Below are 18,468 nucleotides of genomic sequence, written 5' to 3' on the forward strand. Positions count from 1 at the left end.
GATCTGGTTGGAGTTCAACAATGTTGCTAAGCAAGTTTTTTGTTGTTATTCTGGATTACATTTTATCAACATAGTACAGGTAGGAAACACCAAATGTTGTACATTACCCATAAAGCAAAGGCAAAAGCTCACTCTTCCTATTAAAAGCCTCAGAGGTCAAACAGCAGAGGGGAGAGGAAAAGAGGAAGTGGGAGTGAGGGAGGGAGAAAGAATGAGAATGAAAATGAATTTATATGTATATTCAGTTGGAACTGGGCCAAATCAACCTAGACTTCAGACATATTCAGCTCTTTAGAAGACTTGATCCTTTTCTAGTTTTTCGGAAAAGAGCTTGAACTTGAACGTATAAAGTTTGTGGAAAATTAAGGCATTAATTTCATAACAGAATAAAGAGGACTCTCGATTATCAAGAAAGGCATACTAAATTGTCATAACATCTAAAAAACAAAAATAAATGTCTCCCCTTTTTAAAATCAAAATTTAATAATTTCACATAGCTTGTAAAAATTCTGCCAATGCTGTGTCTTCTAATAAGTAATATTTTATGCATTCACAGTCTATTTGCAGAGAAAAAGATGCATTAACTTAGCAGCAGTGCTTTGACACATGTTTTCAATGCAATGGACAAACAAACTACACTCCTTAGTTACCTGACATAAATTTGAAGACCAGGGCAGGGGTGGAAAAGGAAATACATTATTGGCATAGGGAGTTTTGAAATTTGATTCTCTCTTGATAGAAGCTTGCTTGCTGTTTTCATTTTTACTAATGAAACTATATATCATACTATTTTTTTTTTTAAAGACAATCAAAGGGAGAGCAGTTTTAGTTAGGAAGAATTAAAAGTGAGAAGGGAGGTGAATATTCTAACCATTTTCCAAATGATAGTAGCTAAGACAGTGTTTTGCTGTGCTGGCCATCATTACCACAGTGGTGGTTGATGGTTGGGTAGAGGACTGAAATTCACACTAGCACTGGTATTGTCGGCTCAAGATACGGAAACATCAACCCAGTAATAAAAACTAGAGAAAAGTAAGGTGGGTTATTATTTCACTCTGCAAAATAATTTGGCAAAAACCTTTCTTTCCTGTGAACTCCAATTCTATATGTAAGCTGAATATACTTTTCTGAAGTATGATTTCTATTCCATTTTAGGAGATTTCAGTCAGCCACATTATTTTTGATAGGTCCACTCTAGACAGTAAGAAAAATCAGAAACATGAAGTAGGTGCCTGGCATTAGTACAATTCTGGCAAAATCATTCTCTCTCAATGTTGCTCCTCAAAGTGGGATTCTTCCATGAGCAGCAGCACCTGTGAATTTGTTAAAAATGCAGATTCTAGGCCCCACTCCAGACTTACTGAATTAGAATCTGCAAAATCCCTAGGTTATTTGTTTTTAATGAATTTTTAATGAATGTTAATGAATGCTAATATCTCCATATGTTTCATATGCCTATTAAATTTTGAGAAGCACAGCTCTATAAGAAAAGTTCCCCCAGTAGTTTTTTTTACTCTAAATAAGAAAGTAAATTAATGAATTATATCATGATGAAGGTTACTTAAAATGAGAAGATGAAAGTGATTTAGCTTCTTTGTTGTTTAAACTATACAAGACAAAGGTTGAAATAAATGTTTTCCATCTCTGGATTTAGCTCTGTTGTTTACCATGTGGACTCACAACTCCATTTTCCAGGTCTCAGAATAGATCTACAGACTGCAAGAACTGTTTTGATACACAACCACAGGCCATGTTTGCATTCCACAAAATGTTCTCCACCAAACCATGATCTTATCACCCACAACAATCTCTTTTAATTTCCTAAAATGAAACCCTGGTTGTCAGGTATGAGATAAACCTACAGAGGCCTGCTCAGTATCCTAGGCAATACCCAGAAACAGAACAGGTAATTTGCTCACCCTCTCAGCATGTCTAAAATCAACACAGCCACCAATGGAAAACATCTGTAAGTGGCAAATTTTCAATGCATGAGTAGATGGCTAGTCCCAGACAGGTTTTGGGAAGCCATATCTCAGTAGCTGCCAATAAGAATAACTCTCTCTTCTTCTTGCCCTTCTTTTTAAAAATGTCAAGGAATTCTTATGAAGGAGGGACTCAGTAAATGCTATTGGCCAACTAACCTGTAGATATTTCATCATCCTGCTTAAAGCAACAAAATAAAATCTGTTTCACAAAAACACAATAAATATCCCACTTAACTGTTCTCATCTCCTTCCTTCTTTCTCCTAGTTATTTTTGCAAGGTAGGTTTCTCAAGCTGTCAGATAAGAGGGTTTTGAGATATCAAAAGATCTATAGGGATTTACAATGTATTTATTCTATATAACAGGATTCTATATTACTAGAATATGGCAATAGTTAAGCCTCCTGGGGAAATGAATCTGGAGAGGGGAGGGGTCTAATTTCTGTGAGCATCTAGTATTATTATCTCCACCCTACTCCCATCTCCCACCTTTTTATAGATGAGGCTTTTGAAACTCTGGCCTGAGAAGTAATTTGTCTAAGAGGATCTTTCATGTGAGCATTAAATGAGAATAGCTAACTCACTAGACAAATTTCAGTTTTCACTTATGTTTTCTCTTCTCAGGGAGCCAGGTTGAAAAATATATTAGGAAAGTGAGAGAGAAATTAAGGAGCCCAGGAAAATGTAAAAGCAGGATTATGGGGGGGGGGTGTAAGGGTGGGGAATGAGATCAATTTATAGGTTATCAATGAAAAGAAAAAATGCTATCTTATCATTATTTCTAGAAATAATTGTAAAGACTATAGAGATACACTCACTATAGGATATGCCTTAAAACTTGCTTTTGAATGCTAACAAAAGATCCCTTCTACGAGGACTAGCTGTATCATTTCTAATAGAAGCCACAATATGTAGAGTGGAAGACAAACTTCACCATCGTTGTCTTGACATTTATATTACAAATAATATTTAACATTACAGTTAATATTTATTGTGTCCTTACTCTGTGCCAGGCACCATGCTTTGGATATTTTATCTCTTTCAACCCTCTTATCAGTCTTAAGGGGCAGGAACTATTATTATCTCCATTTTACAGATGAGAAAAAACAAGACTGAGAAAGGTTAAGTAATTTGTTTAACATTGTATGACCAGCAAGTGGCTGAGGCAGAATTTAATCTGGAGTCTGACTCCAGACCCCATGCTTTGGACTCCTAGACCCTTAACTTTCACAAAAGAAGAGGAAGTTTGGGTGTAAAAACAAAAAAAGAGGCTTTTATCAAAGGTTGTGGGTTTCGGCTTCTACAAACTACCTCCTGAGGCTCTGGTATGCCACTATCTTCCTGCCATAAAGCACTTCTTGCCTTTTATAAATCAGAACACTCACCATGTGCTAAGTAAGCTTGTCACTTCATAAAATGGCAGCATATTAACATGTATGGGTGTTAGTGGGGATGTCCATCAAGAAAGCAGAAGTTACCTTATTGATGAGAGGCAAATGGGTCTCAAACTTTGGGTTCATAATAAAATCCCAGTAGGAACACATGTCCTCTTATCCAAGACAAGAAGCTGTCAGTACTGAACATCTTACCTCCCGACTCCAATAACAAAGTCATAAGCCCAGCATGACAAACCAAGCTTCTAGAATGTGAACATAGTGTTTATGCTAGAAATACCAACATTAAGTGGGAAAAATACAGAAATCAATCTCAACATTTTAATCTTGATAGAATGGCTATAGTCTATGAATTATTCAGTAGTTTGCCCAGATCACATAGAATTTTGAAGACCTTAGAAGAGTTTTATCTTAGTAAGAAACAGAAATTTACCTGATGGCCACATAACCACAAATAAACTAAATAGTAGGGTTTTATTCTCTCTCCTGTTTACCAAAATATATCTTCTATCTGGTATTGCTCTAACATTTAAGAATATAGATAGCCTTCACATGCATTTGTATCCTGTCTTCAACATAGTCTCTGTAAAGCAGAATACAGAATTGATATTCTTTTCTCTGACTACTGAAATTTCATATTCCTCAATTCCACTACATACTTTCAAGTATCTTTTAGCCAGTTCCCTTTTCCCTTTCATTTCTTTTGGAGTCAGGATGTTGACAGTGAGTTGAATTGGAGTTGTTAATTTCTTTTCCTATAACAGTGAACTCCCTAAAATAAAGGCCACCCTCCTAGCAGAAGCAGATGGTGTCTGTCAACTTTACTCCCCCTTCCTGCTAAGGACTGACACCCAGCTGCAAATGATTTCATGTTTAAAAGATATATTAAGCAGAAGAAAGACACCCAGAAAGAAGAAAGTCAGCATTCCCTGTCTGACATCAGCATCAGGGTTAACAGAAACCACTTGCTAAACCTTCCTAACTATGCCTGGTAGATTCTTGCTGAGAGAGGAATGCAGGGCTGAGCTGAGTTACAGCTTTCTCCTTAGAAGTGGGCAGCCTCAAGTGCCTCTCCCAGGCAATAAAGGACCACAAAGGCAGATTCTTGACTCCTTCCTAGACTACCATTTCTAAACTACTTGTCATAATCTCACAAAAACAAAAAAGCCCTCCCCAAACATTCACCACCGATCCCATCAGGACTGAAAGGAAGCAAGTACCTTTTGATAAACTTTGGTGGCAGCCACGGTCAGATTGTGCAGATCATGGGGATTACAGTCGGTGTCATTCATGCAGCAACTCGGGGGGATGCCATGCTCTGGGAAGTAGGAGCTCGTGCTCCAGTTGGTGTAGTTCTGCACACCACAGCAGCTCAGCTGTTAACAGGGAAAGGAAAAGAATCAAAGTGTGGCAGATCAAAGACTGTGTGGTCTCCTCACTCAAGGTCCTGCAACTTTTAAGAGAGAAACATGGCCAAGCCTCTGAGTCAACAGGCACAGTGTTGTTGAGTAAAGATGAGCTAAAGCTCCACTAACAATTATTCTCACTGGGAAGCCCATTCGAAATCAGAGAAGGAAGTTAGTCCTAGATGACAGGTCCTGTTGGCTTTCTTATGACCTCTTTAAAGCAAAGCAGTGACCCGGTTTTGCATCAACATCACTTTTGTGAGCTGAGTGCTGTTGAAGGTATAGATGTATATAGCTCAATTCAACCAGGACTACCAATGGGGAAGCCAAGGCCACAATGGTTTTAAAAAGCTCTTCAAAGGATCTATACTAATAAGTACATAAATGGTTTTTTGAGGGGGAACGCACATAGAGGTAGAAAGAGAGCTGCCTGGTTTTGTAAATCAAGTTTTATTGGGATACAGCCACAGCTCTTAGCTTACATGTTGTCTATGGTGACTTTTGTGCTACAGAGGCAGAATAGTTGTGACAGAGACTGCATAGCCCTCAAAGCCTCAAATAGTTACTATTTGACCCTTTACAGAGAAGATTTGCCAACCACTGACATAGAAAATGTTAAACAAATGGGGCAAACTAGAATTAATTAGTGAATCTGGGTAAAAGGTATATAATTCTTTGTACTATTATAATTTTTCTAGATAAGTTCAAATTTTTATCAAAATAAACTACCCCCCAAAATTAAAATACTGCTTCCAAAGTAAAACAAAACCCAAAACAGAAACACCCCAAAACCCAAAACCTCCCCAGGTGATCCTGATGGGCATCAGGCTTTATTTAGCACCAGCACCTGCCCTCCTGAGTGCCTCTAGGCAGGAAACTTCTATTTTCCTCATATCCTTTGTAAAGCATCAGGCAGCCTGGGCCATTCATACACCTAACAGACCCTCAGTTTCTTCTAGGTCCACTCTCCACCCCCACTATGCTGTGCAAGCCCATGAAGGCAATTTACTTGAGTTCTTCACCCAGACTAAAGACACCACTTCCAGAATGCTAACCTTTGGGAGCCAACTCTAAGCAAGGCTGTCACATGCTTACTGCCTACCAACTTTCCAAGGCTTCAGATTTTAAGGACAAATTTGCTTTCCTTGGGATGCTCACAAGCTTTACTTATAAAAAGCAAATCATAGCTAGTGATGCTTCTTCTTTTTTTTTTTTTATCCTCACCCGAGGACATTTTTCCACTTCTTATTCAGATAGAGTGGGAGGGAGAGAGAGGAAGAGAGAGAGAGAAACATCAATGTGAAAGGGACACATCGAGTGGCCGCCACCCGCACGACCCACCCAGGGCCGGGGACAAACTGCAGCCAAGGTACGTGCCCTTAGCGGGAACCGAACCCGGGCCTCTCCCGACCGCAGGCCGACGCTCTAACCGCTGAGCCAAACCGGCCAGGGCTAGTGATGCTTCTTGACACTAATTACCTGGATAACTGGACCCTGGACAAATACTGGATGTCAACCCTTAGAAATGGAATGGGACTGAAAGTTGGAGAATGGGCATCAACAGGGGCACACAAGTCTAAGGCCATACCTCACAAGCAGTTCCCAGCCCGATCTCCCTCCCTGGAACTTACGCTGCGCTGCACATGGTCCACTGCCTGGCTCCTCTCATCATTGCCGTTGTAATTCTGCATGGCATCCATGTAAGTCCTCAGGAAGGTGTCCTTGATCTATGGAAGACCGGGAGGAACAGGGTTCTGGTCCACTGCAGCCCAAACCAACTCAGATTCTTACCAACTTCTACCCCAAAAGAGCCTCTTCTGAAAGTCTCTGATTAAATTTAGGCCAGGGAGTGAGTGCCATTTTCTGAGCTGAGGTCAGAAAAATCACCAGGGGTGTATTAGCTCAGAAATTAAAAAAAAAATGTTCTCCATACCCCTAATCTAGAGGTAGCCCACCTTGTTAAATGACCCACTGAAGTGGCTGGTCAGTCTCTAAAAGGCCTGTGATGGTGAGCTGCCAAAGCTTAGGTCTGGATTTTCTAGTTACTTTCTTTGAACTAATTAATGCCTATCTTTATTTCTGTAACTTTTATTGTTCTCACTCAGAAGGATGATCAAGGACAGGCCATTGGGTGGCAAGAAGACCAATGTTTTGACCAGAAACAGATCCTTATTCTAGCATGTAGGAGTGGAGGGGGGCAACTTTCACTTACCTGTCCTTATTAAGGCTAAAAAAAAAGCCAAAGAACATGAACTTTTCTTGTTAATAAATGGTTAACAAAACCTTTTCTCCTCTGTGAAGACACATTTTACCTTGATTAGCTTTTAAGCTCAGTTCCCCTGGAATCCTGCTGAAGGTGGAGTGTCAGGTGTGTTACCAGGCAACCCTGCTTAGGGTAAAACTGCCCCCAACTGGTGAAATTACTTTGGACTGGGAGGACAACAAATGACAATATTACCTAATGGGAAGCTTTGGGCTAACTAAGTATGGTGACTCTTCTAGCTAGGCATGTTACTTGCTGAGATACTGAATGCTATGCCTATGGGACAGTGACAAGTGATAAACAGACATTTGTCATATGGAACTTCTAAACCAAGGTGGCTACCACACCCAGCTGTGTCCTTTCACTTCACTGCACCTGTGTTGTCTCTTAGGGGTGGGCAAGTGTACAAAGAGTGGACCCTGGACCACTCTGAGGAATCTTAGTGCTGAAACAAACCCACTGCTGCCCCACTGGCAATCTGTGCTTCCTTTACTATATCCTTGTGACTAAACAGTGCTAAATGTCACATATTGTCATTGTGAGTGTTTCACTGTTTAGCCAAACTCAAGACCAGTACTGGTGGACAAAGAGTGATACTGCAACCTCCATTCACCACTCCCCTAAGTGTTTTTCAGATTAAAAGAGCTTAGGTGATGAGGATGTCCAGGCTCTAGGTATCTGATTTTAAAAGAAAATCCAGTACGTGGAGCCCAGTCACAGCTGCACATGGAAGAAAGATGAGCAAGGGCTTAGGTAGGAGCCAGCCAGGTTGTCCTTGGAGTTCACACATGCATTGGGGGCACCTCTAGGGCTGTCAAGCTGTGATGGCATCAGATTTCACCTCACATGAGAATAAGAATGTAACATCTAATTCCAGATGCACCACACCTGAGATACTAACACTGGTAAGGGGAAAAAAACAGGGCAAAGGGAAAGGAGGCAGAAAGTGCATTAAGTAGGCTCCCTGGGAACTTGGTTGAGCACAAAAGTGGGGCCTGGGGCAGATGATGCCAGCCTTCCAAGAGCCACAGGAACACTACCTCAGTGTTTTCCACCTATATTTTGCTGTTTTGTCCCTTTCTAACACATGCATATCTACTTCCGGCTTACTGCTGTTTACAGAGTACAATAATGTATTTATAAATATGGATTTACAATAATGTATTTTTTTTTATTTTGGAATTGGAACCAGAACTTTATTGTGGGATACATGCTTTCTAACCTATCATCAACATACTTATCTGAAAAGTGATGCTATGGTGGCTACAAACCGCATGAGAACATCTCGTGCATACATTATTGTCTATCTATTGTCTAGAGCAGCTACAGGGACAGTACGTGGAAGGATTGTCACACATGACACAGTGTCCTCGAAACTAGAAGTTAGGATCACAAAACAGGATTCAGAATTATTTTTTTCCCTGCTTTGGAAATTTAAAAGTTTACATGTAAATTAAAAACAAAGAACTGGAAGAGTTTTGGATCACGACTGTCTTTTTCTCCTTTTCCCTTACCACCTGGCAAGGCAGCAGGACTCCTCACTACTGGGGTGTGGATTTTACCCCTGGGTGGCCCCCAGAGACTTTGGGGAGGAGAGCAGAAAGCACAGGCTGCTTTGGGGAAATCTAGCAGTTTGCCTTTCGACCACAACTAGTTTGGCTTGCCTTCGCAGTCTCAGAAATCCTGTTGCATAGCTATATATTTGTGCCTTGCTGCAGTGGCTATTTTAAAAGGAGTATTTAATCTATATTGAAGGTCACTGCTTTAAAACAAGGTGGAGAATGATTTTATGTAATAGCTATATAAAGACACAGACTGAGGATCAACAACTAGGTTTTCAAGTTTGGCAAAATTCCTGCATTAAGAAATGAATTGGCATTTCAGCCCATATTATGTGACATTTGGAAAATAGCGATATCACTGGAGATGCCAACTAGCTTATATGTGCCCTTTACATATTTCAAGAGTTTTCAAATTTCCTCCTCCCAAAGACCCTTTAACTGAGTGAACTACTTTGTGTATACTCACCTCATGACGAAACACAAACCCTGAAATGCCAGCTACGAGCTCAGCCAGGAACACCAGGGACAGAAACATGGCATACTGAAAATCAAGTGGACAAGGACAAAGTCAAATATGTCAAGATTAAGAAGAATGCTTCTTTGGGGTATGTTACTTCTTGTCAGGAAGAATTAGACAAATCCTCCTATTCCCTAGACAAAGTTTAGGAAAAGTTTAAAAATGTGCTTCTCCAGATTTATCCATATGAGCTTCAATATAGGAATGTGTCTGTTTAATATGAGGAAGCCTTTTGGCGCAGACATGCCGAGGAGAGCTCATCCAGGTACGAGTATCATGCCTGTCAGCTCTGTTCCACCAGGAGAAATCTGGAAGGACTTTTTACAACTAAGGTATCCACTGGTTTTAACTCACTATTTTTCGAATCCTTGAGCTAGAAAGCACTCTGGAAGTCACAGGACAGAGTTCCATCCTGTCTGGAGTCCTTCATATCACCTTCCTCTTTATGGTCGTTCAGCATGTGCATGCACCTTTCATCTAACATCTGCAAGCCCAGCTCTACCCATCCACCTCTTGCAGCTCATGAAGTTTTCAAACTGTTTCAACTGCTGGAAATATTTCCATTCTCTTGGCCAGTCTTCCTACTTGTAATTTCCACTTGCTGGTGTTGATCTGCGTTCAGGATATATAAGAACTAGCCCCCACAGAACATATATGCATGTATGCATAACCATGGACATAGACAACAATGCTGAGGGTGTCAATAGGGGGAAAAGGAGAAACATCTGTAATAAAAATAAGTCAGTCATAAAATAAAATAAAAAACTAATAAAAAAAAAAAAGAACTAGCCCCCTCTTCTATACAACAGGTCTTTATATAGTGCAACCATGCTTATTTTCTCCATTCAGGCAAACCCCTCCAGTTTCCTTAAGCACATTTCATATAAAATGGCTTCAAAACCTTTTCCTTTGCAGTTGTATCCCTCCCATTCTTACAGAAAAACCAGAGTGTGCACAGGTTGATATTCTTCCTCAGTATGGTGGGCAGGCCCAAATGCAGCATCCACAGGGATGGCCAGTGGGTGACCTACCTCTCTTGCTCTGACACTACATAGAGTTAATAGCCTTAAAAAAAGTAAATATGCTACACTACTGACTAACAATGTTTACAGGCATCTAAAATCCTTAGTTATTCTTGCTCATTTCATGCTTCCCATACTTTCCAAGTTAATTTTGCATGTGTGCACATGCATGCCTAAGTTCACGGATATTACATGGTACTTATGAGACATTAAGGGTTTCCATTTTTGTAACTTTGAAAAGCAGATAAAAGGAAATACAATCGATTCCTTTCCTATAAGGCATATGTCTTGCAATCTGCTTCTTCTCATCTCAAAAATATATAAAAATCCTCAATGTTTTCAATGGCCCTAGATGATACTGTGGAATTTCGATGGACTGCACATGGTCATATGACTTACTTTTAAAGTGTGCACTTGTCCTGTAAAGCATACATATTCACACAGGATCATAAATGGTTTTCCTCAGCTAGTGATACATATATTAAAATAAAGAAATACTGGCTTAAAATGCCAGTTTCATTTGAAATATTAACAAAAGTCTCTACACATATTTAAGGCACAGCCACAAAAATTTCAAACACACAGTTACGAGTAGAATGCCCCATGTACACAAGTTCTCTCTCTTCACTTGGTACAAAATGCAATTAGAAGCACATTTTACTCTAAAGAGAGTCTCGCATCATGCCTAGACTCCAGCAGAAGTCCTCCTAGGTTTGAGCCTTAGTCTTTCTGTGGAAAAACTCTTAGGAAAGAGGCAGCCTCTCTAGGCCTCCATAAAGTGAAGATAGTTATTTTCAGTTGTTTTACAAATAATGAAGTTTAAATGAGGACTGTAAAATTCTAGACTGACAGTTAATGAAGCAACTTGCTCTTTCATCAGCAAGATCAGAATTTTTTTTAACTCTAGGAAGTTCCCTACTTCCAGGACCTTCCAGAGAACAGCCCCTTCTCCTTCACAAGGTCTTAGCCAAAAGTCTATTGGGAAGAGTTTGTGCTAAAGACAAATGGTAGGATTCAATGTCTTCTCCAAATGCAAATACCATAGTAGAAGCTATCCTGGCTCTGGAAAGAGACATACATGGTTTCCAATCCCAGCTCTCCACATATTAGCTGTGTGAACCTTGGCTGTATTTAACCTCAAAGTCTTTATCCTGTAACAAAAATACAACCTATACTTCACAGTGATGGTGAGGAATAAATAAAAAGTAGTATGCACCCAGGATAGTATCTAGCAGATCAAAGGAACTAAATGATAGTTTTTAAAAGATTTAAAAAAACCCACAAAAAACCTCTGCCAGAAAATGGCAGCGTGGTATGACACCACCTTCAGAAGAGGCCAGAGATAACTGTTCCATTTCTGTATCTTCTCTTCTGCCCTGCCACCTTCAGTCATAGTATTTTGTCTGGAATAAACCTTGGTGATGTACTCTAATACTATTGTTTCATAAATGAGGTCAAAGACCCAAAGAGGTTATATCGTTACCACTAAAGACATAGCCAGTTAGTGTCAGAATCAGTCAAGTCTCATGACCAGGCCTCCTCCACTCTTGTTTAGACATAATTTTTTTTAGCAATCCTTTCCTATGCATGTGAAGTTAATTCTCCCCTTGCTACTCATTGTACTAAGCAAGAGGTTGTCGACACTGGCTGTAAAATAGGAGCCCCTGGAAAGCTTTTAGAAAATGTGATGCCATGGTCTCCCTGCATAGATTTTGGTTCAATTGGCTGGGGGTAGTGCCCTGGCAAGGTGTTTTTAAAAAAGCTGCCCAGGTGATTTAAGCATGCATCTAAAGTTGAGGACTACTATACTAGACTAAGAGAAATCCTACTGCTTGTAAGAAATACGAAGGGAAACTCAGGGTGTTAGCATTGAGTGGCAGCTGACAGCAGCAGAAGTACCTCAGCATGGCTTTGCTATGGCTTTTTCACCAACCTGAAAGAATCAGTGGTGGCCAGAGCATGTCTCCTGTATGGTCTACAGAAGAGAAAGTGGTCAAATCAAGCACGGCTTCCATAAAGTTGTCAACAAAGAGACTGACCTGTGCCACTTTGGAAGGTGGTTTCTTTAGAGTAAATTACCTTCACACCCATATCTGTCACTAGATGGTATTAAACGTTACTACAACCTAGAATTAAATAAGAAAGGACAAGCAACAAAGTACTGATGAAAACTCTGCTTCCCCCTTTCAGAGAATGAATGTCTGAAATAAATCCTTTTAAACAAATTTCTCTTTTGAGGAGACGCCATTACTACCTTTTATCTATAAAATCCTTTAACATTGACTCTTATTAATGAAAAGCATGGACAGTGAGTAGAGATTTAGGAAACGAGTCTACCAAAAGGTTAAGAATCGCAGTTAACAACCTTTTAACAGCCTGCCCTTACTCTTTGGGAAACAACACTGCTGTGTCTGCCTTATCGGAGTAAAGGAACCCAGCACTGGTCCCGGTAGCCAATACTTGGCACTACATCAACTGTCTGTTGAGTGGCAAAGCTCTGGCTTAGCTCAACTTCCACAGAACTGAATCAGGGTGTACAAGATTAGAGAAGAGTGTGCCCATGCATTCACAGCCAAGTTCAAAGAGGCAGAAAGTATTTCTCCAATGGGAACTTGGACACGAAAGGCTGCTTATGTTTGGGATGCTGCCTTGCCCACTAAAGCTGCACATCACATGCTTGAAGAGATTTCTAAGACAGAATTCAAAACTGGAACAGGGCATCTTGCCACAAGGATATAAATGGCCTATCGGAACTGCTGGCCACTGCTTTCTCATCATTTACCTTAGGGGACCAGGGCTGTTTTTTGTGCCAGGCTGTTTGGGGTTGTTTTTCCCTCTAGGGGATTAAAGGGTGGATTATGTAAGAGTCTGGACTAAAATTAGAGTCAATGAATATTGAGGTCTTGTCTGTGGCTTCAAGAAAAGTCATTTTGATTTCATGTGATTTATATTTTTTTAAAAAAGAATTGAAAAATCAGTATGATGTTGTGACATACTCACCAGTTTCAGCATCCATGGGCTACCACGGCATGTAGCAAAGCATCCAAATAGGCCAAAAACAACGATAGTGGTGCCAGTTCCGATGAGGACATAGGGGGCATTTGTGGAGTTCTCAGCAATGAGGGAGATATAGGTGCCCAGAGTGAGTTTTCCCCAGACTCCAACGGCCAGCAGGATCACTCCAGTGATCTGAAAAGGGGGAGGAGGGAGAAGAGAGTGTGAAACTGCTGAGAGAGGTGACAATAAAAAAGCAAGCAAACAATGTGGCCCAAATCTGACGGTTCCAGTTTCCATGAGCAAATTGGCAATTGCTGTAGGATTCCCTGAAGCCATGGGAAAATGTTGAAGATTGTTAACTAAAGCCATCATAGAGCAAAGACACTTTGATTTTGTACAATTAGATCTGTCTCTTATACAATCCCAAATACTATATTAATCTGAAATGAAGCTAACAATAAAGAACATTTTAAGCCACTTAAAAAGTATATCCTAATACAGTTCTCAGAGACTTTCCAGGTCTGGTCTGGGAGCCACTGCTTGATGCTAAACTGGGTATAACCCCAGTAATAATGTCATCCACCCTCTTCAATGATATGTGTGTACACAGTATGTTTAAGAACATTCTACATGTTTTAAGGACCAAAGTAATTTTCTTTCATTATTTTTGCAAAAATCTCTACAAAAGCAAAACATTCAAAATATTTTTGAATCCCTGTTGATTCATCACCTTAATAATAATGTGTTCAATATAAAACAACAGAAGAATCCAAATAATTCCTGAAATTAGCTTTAATGCTATTTGTCAAACCCTACTGATTAGGTCAAAAGAAATCCCCACAGCATGTCTAAACTCTAGGACCTTGCATCAGTCAGGCCCTTAGTTCAGAGGATAGACTTGGGTCTGCAGGCTATGCCTTACTCTCCATCCCCTGAAGCTTTAGCTATTGAAGCCAATAGTTGACTGTGTCTATATCTCGCTAGCTGACCTCTCCTTCAGTTTACCAGTAGCTTAGCAACTTATTCAAACTAACAGCCCTCTACTACCACATCTGACTCCCTATGAGGCCCAAAGAAGCCTGGGTGTCCAAGGGAGCTCTTCCCCAGGTTGGTCTCACCCTATTGTCCAATATCCCATACCAAATGCCTCAGTTCCACTTCCAGTCTGCCCATTCAAGTGAGGAGGCCAGATGAGAAACTGAAGGAAAAAAGTATGATACAAATCAATACTCACCTCACTACCATTTCCCCTGTCAATCAATACACTGTTCACTGTTCTATAACATCTGTAAGTGTACACCACCAGATACATGCTACGTGAGGAACCAAACAGCTGGGCCAGTGAAGATGCCAAGGCCTCTCTTCTTTACACTCAGAAAACTCCTTATGCAATTTGGAGCCATCAAGCTCCACAATCAGATTGTTTCTCTGTGCAGAAAAAAACAACAGACCCTGCACCTTTCCCTGTATCAGGGGATAGTGGGCTCCACTGATTTGGGGTGAAGGGTTCAATAGAAACAAGAGTTTGGTGATACTCTCTTATCCCTATCCCCAACAGCCTATCTACTTTATAGAAATATCACTGTGAAAGAATTAAAAGCTTTATTTTTTCTCCAATTTTTATTAATTTATTTTTGTTACAGATGTTTCTTCTTTTCCCCCCCTAAACCCCCTCCACCCCATCCCGGCTCCCCCCCCCCAGCATTGTTTTCTATGTCCATTGGTTATGCATACATGCATTTAAGTTCTTTGGTTCATCTCATCCATCCTCCCGCCCCCCTAATCTGAGGTCAGTCTGAACCATACTCCTTTCTATGTCTCTGGGTCTATTTCGTTCATCAGCCCACCTTGTTCATCATATTTTACAAATAAGTGAGATCATGTGGTATTTGTTTTTTCTCTGATTGGCTTATTTCGCTTAGCGTAACACTCTCAAGGTCCCTCCATGTCGTCTCAAAGGATGAGATCTTTCTTTCTTACAGCTGCATAGTATTCCATTGTATATATGTACCACATCTTTTTTATCCACTCATCTATTGATGGACACTTGGGCTGTTTCCAGATCTTAGCTATTGTAAATAGTGCTGCTATGAATATAGGAGTCCATATATTCTTTCTGATTGGTGTTTCAGGCTTCTTAGGATATATTCCTAGAAATGGGATCACTGGGTCAAATGGCAATTCAGTTATTAATTTTTTGAGGAAACACCATACTGTCTGCCATAGTGGCTGCACCAGTCTGCATTCCCACCAGCAGTGTACTAGAGTCCCCTTTTCTCCACACCCTCGCCAACACTTGTTGTTTGATGATTTGTTGATGGCGGCCATTCTGACAGGTGTGAGGTGATACCTCTTCATTGTTTTAATTTGCACCTCTCTGATGATTAGTGACGTTGAGCATTTCTTCATATGTGTCTTGGCCATTTGTATGTCCTGTTTGGAGAGGTGTCTATTTAGGTCTTCTGCCCATTTTTTAATTGGGTTCTTTGTCTTCCTTTTATTGAGTTGTATGAGCACTCTATATAAGAATTAAAAGCTTTAAATTCAGAAAAAGATTGAGGAATTGATTCCAAGTTTTATAAGGTAAAGGTGAATGGATATGATATAATCTTGAGGAAACAATGTTTGACACTAATATTTGGGAGATGGTGGCCCCGTGGAGGTCTACTGCCTTTGAAAAGTTCCACTGGAAATGGCCTTAGTGAGTTAAAAAAACCAAGATCCCAAATGTTGCTAAGGTTCCAAGTCCTCTGCTGACATCTGGTGGTTGCTAAAAAAAGTACTTTTCTTGAAGAACTTACGCCATATTCCTCCAAATGTAAACATAAAATGTTTTTCATCTACCAGAATCAAAATTTAATATTCACCTTTCCACTCATTAGGGGTAAGAACACACTGAACATTAGGCAGAAATGACAGTGCCTAAGTTGTCTTATGACTCAATGCGTAGCATAGTGCCAGGCACAGAGTGAATACTTAATATTCATTGACAAATATATTTCATTTCTCTGGGGTTCAGAACCTCTATTTTATAAAACAGAGTCCATTAAATGCCAAATACTTACAAAACTTCTCCATCAGGTAAATACTGTGATGTAAGTAAAAATGGAGCCAAAGAGAAACTTTCTCCCCTACTTCCCACTCTACCATTATCTGCCTAACACTGTAAATGTCACAATGTAAATGTGTTAAACAAAACAAAAAGTTCAATTAAACTAGTCATTGTTTATATAAACTGAATATAAGACTCATCTAGAGACTTGCAATTTCACGTGACTATCCCCAAAGATTCAGTAACATTTCAGACTTACACTGAGCAGCTGCAGTCTATATATATTACTATTGCCTGTCACTACTGGAATGTGATTGTTTTAATGAAAGTATACACTACTGACCAAGTTTAAGAGTCTTATATTTCTGTTACCAGTGATTTCAGAAAGTTCACTTACTACCATAACAAATATTATGTGTAGCATGTCCAAGTTAACACAAATTGATTTTAAGGCACAGTATTAACATTTTTCTTTTCTCCTTTCCAAAAACAATTCCTACAAGTGTAACCACTGATCTGTATGAGAAACCTCTCCTCCTGTAAAGTACAAAGCCTATAATACTGACTTGTTAAAATATTCATATGTAAATTGTACAATGTAAATTATATAAATATGTATAAATTATACATATACAAATATTCCCTTTTTTGCTAAAAGGCTATTTTTTCAGACCTCAAGGGTGCCTCTTAAAGACTGCCAGTAGGCACAAACAAACATAACACAGTGGGTACCATAATGCATGGCAGAAAAGCCACCCAACATCTTAACCTTGACCAAGCTGGTCATCCTCTAAGGAACTCCTCAATTGAGTGACATGAAGACAAGGATAGCTAGGCCCCTTCCAGCACCCATGTGCTAGGAATCTAAGACTAATCTAGAGAGAAAATGTGATCTCAAGTGTTGCTCTTCTCCTGCTCAAACATTCCTGATGAATTAGTTGTGTTTGGAGGCCCAAACTCCACATATGCAAGGCTTTGAGCACACACCAAACCCTCCTCTTCAGCCTCATCTCCCTCATGACTCTAATTCTATGTAGTTCCAGGAAAACTGGGCTGTTCTCTGTGTACTTCCCATACTTTATGGCTTCTTAACCTTTGCTCTTGATGATCCTATTACCCAGCCTTCTTACCCTTTCTATCACTACCAGTCCGCATCCTAAATTCTTTTTGTACACTGTACCCCCTCATCCCAGCCTCCTTAAACAGAACTTACTCTGTAGTATGGCATCGTTTATCATTCTGTGCCCTCTCCCTCTCCCATGCACATCTAGTACTGTGATTCCCTTAAGAGAAGAAGCTGTGTGTCTTGCACATAGTCAATGTCCAGTATGTCTGGTGAATGAATAAATAAGCAACCAATTGTAGATTTAAGAAGGGGGTAAGTTTCATGTTATCTATCAATGAAACTATCAGAAATGGTAAGAATGCCAGTCTGAACAAGCATTGTAATCTGGGGAAATAACAATGTTAAGGACAAAGAAGAAAGGGTTATATAGACAAGGGAGAAAAAGGTTGGGCTGTAGTGTGCTGTGAGGTGAGTAAAACCATATTTGGTGATGGTAGTGGTGGTCGACTTGAGGTGATTATTAGAAACAATTACAAGGCTGTTGGAGAAAAAAAAAACTATAAGCAAATGGCTAAAGATCTATAAAACACAATACACTAGTGCTTTCTCACCTTTTTTACTACTATAATAATTCTTCTTACTAAGGATAAGAAACATACAAAGATAAACCAAAGACAAAACTCACTGTTATCTGTATGCTTCTTCCTTGGTTTCTGTCAACACATACATACTTACTCATACACGTACCTTTGCAAGCACCCACAATGGGAAAAGCAAGGGACAGGTTCTTCTAACATCTCTCTTCTGATTTTGGGTGCAGTGAGTTAGGTTCAGAGCTCACCAAAGCTACTTTATGTCTCAGCTCCTCAGAGACCTCATATTTCTAAATTAATCATGAAAGTTTTGCTTCTTTCTCAGAGAATCAATTGGCAAGCAGCCAATAGTGTGGTTGAGAAGGGAATAGATTAGATCCCAGAGATAAACCACATGAGTGGCCTGGTGAAGTCACCACCACTACCTTACATGTTCCCACATTAACCACAAGCTAGGAGGGCAGGCCTAGCATCCACCAGCTGTTGCCAGGCTGAAGCTCTTAGTCTCTCTTTATTCCCAGCATCTCATGGTGGCTCAATATTATCTCTGTGCTTATAGAACAACTCAGAATGTATGGGTAGAATACCTCCAGCTACTTCTGATTTAGGCTTG

The 18,468-nt window shown here is 39.9% G+C and overlaps 1 protein-coding gene across 1 annotated transcript in view; it reads right to left on the minus strand.

The window, feature by feature from the left end:
* TSPAN7 (tetraspanin 7) overlaps window positions 1-18,468 on the minus strand; it is a 139,799-nt gene that overhangs the window by 10,937 nt on the left and 110,394 nt on the right. Inside the window, exons 2-5 of the mRNA XM_036270741.1 lie at window positions 13,148-13,336; window positions 9,075-9,149; window positions 6,415-6,510; window positions 4,598-4,753 (exon numbers count right to left, since the gene is read on the minus strand). Coding sequence (XP_036126634.1) covers window positions 4,598-4,753; window positions 6,415-6,510; window positions 9,075-9,149; window positions 13,148-13,336 — 516 coding nt within the window. The remainder of the gene's footprint in view (window positions 1-4,597; window positions 4,754-6,414; window positions 6,511-9,074; window positions 9,150-13,147; window positions 13,337-18,468) is intronic.

This window comes from Molossus molossus, unplaced genomic scaffold (genome assembly GCF_014108415.1).
Source record: "Molossus molossus isolate mMolMol1 unplaced genomic scaffold, mMolMol1.p scaffold_m16_p_2, whole genome shotgun sequence".
Taxonomy (NCBI): Eukaryota; Metazoa; Chordata; class Mammalia; order Chiroptera; family Molossidae; genus Molossus; species Molossus molossus.